This window comes from Culex pipiens, chromosome 3, assembly GCF_016801865.2.
Source record: "Culex pipiens pallens isolate TS chromosome 3, TS_CPP_V2, whole genome shotgun sequence".
Classification (NCBI taxonomy): domain Eukaryota; kingdom Metazoa; phylum Arthropoda; class Insecta; order Diptera; family Culicidae; genus Culex; species Culex pipiens.
The window spans coordinates 24,155,149-24,161,202 of NC_068939.1; the positions used below are offsets into that span (position 1 = coordinate 24,155,149).

The 6,054-nt window shown below is 37.3% G+C and overlaps 1 protein-coding gene across 1 annotated transcript; it reads left to right on the forward strand.

The window, feature by feature from the left end:
- Positions 1-1,301, forward strand: LOC128093300 (gustatory receptor for sugar taste 43a-like). Its single transcript, XM_052709607.1, has 3 exons — positions 1-966; positions 1,026-1,115; positions 1,169-1,301. Exons 1-3 carry the CDS (start codon positions 157-159, stop codon positions 1,268-1,270), a joined length of 1,002 nt encoding a protein of 333 aa, XP_052565567.1. The 5' UTR covers positions 1-156; the 3' UTR covers positions 1,271-1,301.
- The last annotated feature ends 4,753 nt before the right edge of the window (positions 1,302-6,054 follow it).

Below are 6,054 nucleotides of genomic sequence, written 5' to 3' on the forward strand. Positions count from 1 at the left end.
GCACCACTGTTAAATATTGGATACATCTCTGGAGCCACTCCTTATTCTGTGGGTACAAAAAATCTTTCCCCTGTGCAGAAGTTGATTCGCTTCACACAAGTTCTCTATGAAACTGTGCTTATTTCTGGACTAATCACTTCCATTGTGCTCCTTCGGATGCACATTAAAGAGTTCAACATTGCTGAGCATGCCCCTCCGTTCATCAAGCTATTTCACGTTGTGGAGCATGTTCTGGACATATTTTTGGTGATCGTAATCTGCTATGGTGAACAGTTTATGCGAGTAGACTTCAAAGAAATTTGGGATCAGCTGGACGATGTGTTGCAAATTTTTGGACCCGTGGCAGTTGAAATTTTGAACCAGCGGAAGTGGTTTGCGATCATTGCGATTTACGCAAATTTGGCTGTACAGGTCGTGGTTGTTTGGAGTGTTTTGTATACTGTGCAAAGCATCCGAGTGGTTCCGCTGCTAGTTACTGTACACGTTCCACTTGCTCTAACTATTATATTTCTTCAAATTTATTGCTTTGCGGTAACTACTATAGCAAGGATGATCAATGAAATTAATAAAAGACTGGAGGTTCTCGTGAAGCTTCACAATGAACCTTTTAACTTGGAGAAGCCACCATACCATGAGTTATCTCGTCTAAGGAAAATCCATCTACAACTTGTTGTCCTAATGGAACAGATAAACGACGCCACCGGAGTAATAATGATATCGATTCTGAGTTCAACCTTTGCAAACATGAACAGTAACAGCTTGTTCTTGTACACTAAGATCAAAATAGAGGAAAAATTTCCCGGATATACTCGTTCTATAATTGAAATTTGTTTGCTAATGCTGCTCAAAATCTTAAAAGTTCTAACAATGATTGTTCCAAACAGTTTAGTTAAAATGGAGAACCACAAGACGGCAACAATATTGTGCAAATTTGAAGATTCTGAGCATGAGAAGTTCAACTCGGTGGTTAGTAGCACTTAACAATGTTGACAAGTTCATACAGATTAAAAATGTTTAAATTTCAGATAAGCAAATACTTACAGCAATTAAATGAGCAAAAAGATATTTCTTCTGCATGTGGATTAATTCAGTTAGATTTGCCGCTGTTTGTGACGGTTTGAAATGTCTCCGACATAGAAACTTCATATTTATTCTTGAATAATTTCAGATGACTGGAGCGATTGCCACCTACATGATAATTTTGATTCAGTTCAACGACAGTTCATCTCCAACGAAAACTGATGTACCATCTACAATCAATCCAGCATGAACTGAGCAGCTTATTTGAAACTCACTATAATTATCATGTCTTATCAGTTGATTGCTTAGCAATAGATGTGCATTTTATTCTTTAAAAATATGATTATACTAAACAAGGAAGGCAAGAATCAATTGAAAATAAATATGCTTTCTCTAAAATGTTTTATTTTAATCAGTTATGATTTCGAATGCTATCAGAGTATACATTGAACACTGGATAACTTTCCAGGTTTATTTTTTCTTGTGTTTGCCTTATTGCGCTGTTTTAATCACCAAAGAAATTTTTGTATTAAAATAATGAATGTAATATACGGCCAGATACTACCGGAGCCCACATGGCCATAAGCTAATTAAACGAATGAAAAATAGATGATACGTGACACATGCCACAGGTATAAATATGTCCACTTTTGCAAACTGTAACATTTCTTCGTAAGACATTTTCAAGTGAAGTGTGAAAAATGGGCGATTTACGTTCTTTTTTCCACCGCCTAAGACCGTTACTTTTGATTGGATACAGCCTCTGTGTGATTCCGTACTCACTTCAAGCTCGATTCCTGACTCCGCCTCAGAAATTCCTGCAAGCGTTCCAGTTCATCGTGGCTTTGTCACTAGTTACCGTGGTGGTGTACTCCTCTGTGGTCTTACAAACCAACAATCATGAACATTTTGCATCGAATCCACCGGCTTTTATAAAACTTTTCCACTTTTTTGAAAACATGCTCGATATCGTGTTGCTTGTGATTGTTTGCATTGGAGGACACTTTAAGCGAGGAAAATTCGTTCTTTTGCTCGATAAGTTTGCTGCTGTGGTGAATCAATTTGGGAATGTAGCTGAAGATGTTTTAAATTCTTTAAGAAAGCACACAATAATTTTGATTGGAGCAATTTTTACAGTGGAAGTTTTTGAGATGATTATTTTTTTCATCCTAGTTAAATCTATTGAGTTTGTTCCGTTGGTAGTGAAGGTCCACGTCCCACTCCTGATTAGTACTGAATTTATTCATCTCTATGGTTTCGTGGTTTGTGTGATATGGAAGCTTATAGGGGAAATTAACCGGAAGTTAGAAGGACAGGTCAACAATCATTCAACAGAATTGATAAAACCAATCAAAGGTTCGGGCAGCGAATGACCGCGAAGGTTAAAGCTGCCGAAAATAAACAAATAAACAACAACAACAACAACAATCAAAGGTTCAGTTTCGGATAAATCAATCTTTAAGATTCGTATCCAACATCTGCAACTAGCAGATTTTCTGTATCAGTTGAATAACGGTCTGGGAATGCTTCTGATATCAAATTTATGTTCATCATTTGCAAATTTAAATGTTCATTGCTTGTATTTGTACACATTTATTTCAACTTCGACCCAGTACGAAAATATAACTCACATGATTGCCGGAATTACTATTGTAATGGTTCTTCGCATTTGGAAAGTTTTGGTCATCATTATTCCGAACAGTTTGGTGAAAGCAGAAAATTACAAAACTGTACAGATTTTATGCACTTTTCCTGAAGCTGATCGTGAGCATTTTAATTCGGTGAGTGGATTATTTTCCAATTAAGATAAGCTTACTTATGCATACTGATTATAATAATTTTTAGATTACCAGATACCTGCAGCAACTAAATGAACTGAAGGATAATCACTCGGCGTGCGGTTTAATGCAATTGGATGTGCCTCTTTTAGTTACGGTTGGGGTTATTTTTGTAAAGTTTAATATACTAAATTGATTGGTAATTTTTGTGTTACAGATGATCAGCTCATTGGCCACATACATGATTATTCTCATACAGTTTAATGAAAGCTCAGTTTCATTGAATTGTTCAAACACTACAACTTATAAGTGTTAAACTGTAAACAATAACTAAAAATTCATACTGATGCAATTTTTTTTAATAAGCTTAAGCTAAATATAAATTTCAATTTAATGTTAATTGCTAAATATTTCATTCCTCATTATCAGCGATAGAAGAATCATCATCAAACGAAAATCTATTGGCGCTCATCAAGAGAAACAATCGGAAGGGAACTTGGCTCTCCTCTTTCACGCACGGAAGATCGGTAAAAGGAATCTAAAAAACTAACTTAATCCACCTATGTGGTTGTTGCCTTCCTCATTTTTTACCAACATTTGTGAGTGATATGATGGGTTTGGATATAAATTTTATCTATCTTCTATATATATACAAAATTTCGACGGTTTTGTTCGAACGCGAATCAATTCAACACAAAAAGTTACAAACTTGGCCACTCTGGAACCGATTCCGGTTAATTTGCAAATTGTATGGGAAAGGTTAAAATCAAGTTTTGATCACAGGAGGCTGAAGAAGCAAAAAAGTCAAAAACGTCAACAAACGAAAAAAGGCAGAACGGAGTTTCTCAGGTAAGGCTTGTTTCTCAATAAAGAAATACACAAATGTCACTTAAGCGGTCATAACTTGAGACTGAGCGTTGTCAGATCTTCAATGATTTGGACTCATTGGAAAGGTCTTTTGATGACCTATCCAACGATGGGTTGGATAATGGATCCGGACATAGTTTACATATATTGAAGTGAAATCCGGCATCAAAAAAGTACATAAATATCACTTAAGTGGTCATAACTCGAGACAGGGTTGCCAGATCTTCAATGTTTTGGACTCATTGGAAAGGTCTTTTGTTGACCTATCCAACGATGGGTTGGATGATGGATCCGGACATAGTTTACATACATTTAAGTGAGATCCGGCTTCAAAAAAGTACATAAATATCACTTAAGTGGTCATAACTCGAGACAGGGTTACCAGATCTTCAATGTTTTAGACTCATTGGAAAGGTTTTTGATTACCTATCCAACGATGGGTTGAATGATAGATCCGGACATAGTTTACATATACTTAAGTGAGATCCGGCTTCAAAAAAGTAAATAAATATCACTTAAGTGCTCATAACTCGAGACAAGGTTGCCAGATCTTCAATGTATTGGACTCATTGGAAAGGTCTTTTGATTACCTATTCAACGATGAGTTGAATGATGGATCCGGACATAGTTTACATACATTTAAGTGAGATCCGGCTTCAAAAAGGTACATAAATATCACTTAAGTGGTCATAACTCGAGACAGGGTTGCCAGATCTTCAATTTATTGGACTCATTGGAAAGGTCTTTTGTTGACCTATCCAACAATGGGTTGGATGATGGATCCGGACATTGTTTACATACATTTAAGTGAGATCCGGCTTCGAAAAAGTACATAAATATCACTTAAGTGGTCATAACTCGAGACAGGGTTGCCAGATCTTCAATGCTTTGGAATCATTGGAAAGGTTTTTGATTACCTATCTAACGATGGGTTGAATGATAGATCCGGACATAGTTTACATATACTTAAGTGAGATCCGGCATCAAAAATGTACATAAATATCACTTAAGTGTTCATAACTCGAGACAGGGTTGCCAGAACTTCAATGTTTTGGACTCGTTGGAAAGGTTTTTGATAACCTATCCAACGATGGGTCGGATGATGGGTCTGGACATAGTTCACATGCATTTATGTGAGATACGATTCGCAGCTCTGACACTTTTTTATACGTAACTTTTGAACTACTTATCGGATCTTCAAACAATTCAATAGTGCAGTATGGGGCACCAAACCGGATCGAATGCAACTTATTTGACTCAAATCGGATCAGTCAGTGCCGAGAAAACTTGGCAAGAATTTTTAGCACCAAGGGGAATACGCACACACATACACACACACACAGACATTTGTTCAGAGTTCGATTCTGAGTCGATAGGTATACATAAGTATAGGTCTACGGGCTGTTTTTCAAAAGTTCATTTTTCGAGCAGGATTATAGCCTTACCTCAGTGAGGAAGGCAAAAATCATCATCTTGATTATACGGCGAAGCATCCATTTCATCCATTTTGGGAACCGTGGTGTAGGGGTAAGCGTGGTTGCCTCTCACCCAGTCGGCTCGGGTTCGATCCCGGACGGTCCCGGTGGCATTTTTCGAGACGAGATTTGTCTGACCACGCCTTCCATCGGATGGGGAAGTAAATGTTGGCCCCGGTCTAACCTTAGAGGGTTAGGTCGTTAGCTCAATCCAGGTGTAGGAGTCGTCTCCCTGGGTCCTGCCTCGGTGGAGTCTCTGGTTGGCAGTTGGACTAACAATCCAAAGGTCGTCAGTTCGAATCCCGGGGTGGATGGAAGCTTAGGTGTAAAAAGAGGTTTGCAATTGCCTCAACAATCAAGCCTTCGGACACCTAGTTTCGAGTAGGAATCTCGCAATCGAGAACGTCAAGGCAATGCTGTAGAGCGAATAATTTGATTTTTTGACATCCATTTGACTACACAAAATGTATAATGTAATATTTGTACTTCAATTACAGGTGTAACGTCACCCGTCGAAAAATGAACTGTCACTTTTTGTGGGCAATGTTAGAAAACAAAACGAAACATTTTTTAAGTGTTGCTAACAAGGAAATTCAAATAAAATCTTCAATAGATTCATTTTCTTCGAAAATTTCGGTAGGGATTTTCGTTTGCATGTTTCATCTTCTCTCTCTTTCGCAGTTGAAGAAACAATAAAGAAACTTTCATTTTAATGAAGGGGTTTTTGAATGGAAATTCCCCTTTTCCACAAGCTTGGCAGTTTAGGTGTCAATTTGCATCAAAATATTTCTTTTTCATACCGTGAAATGGGTCAGATCAGGACTACAGTCTGAATAGCCCCAAACTACGGTTCTTTCGAAAAAATCTTTCATAAACATAAAATTTATAGGAACAAATATAAACTGTATAAAATT

Excerpts from the sequence above, each read along its gene's own strand:
- LOC128093300 (XM_052709607.1), top strand. The coding sequence starts at position 157 with ATGCACATTAAAGAGTTCAACATTGCTGAGCATGCCCCTCCGTTCATC. Across the intron at positions 967-1,025 it reads ATGAGAAGTTCAACTCGGTG|ATAAGCAAATACTTACAGCA; the intron begins GTTAGTAGCACT and ends TTTAAATTTCAG. Across the intron at positions 1,116-1,168 it reads ATTTGCCGCTGTTTGTGACG|ATGACTGGAGCGATTGCCAC; the intron begins GTTTGAAATGTC and ends GAATAATTTCAG.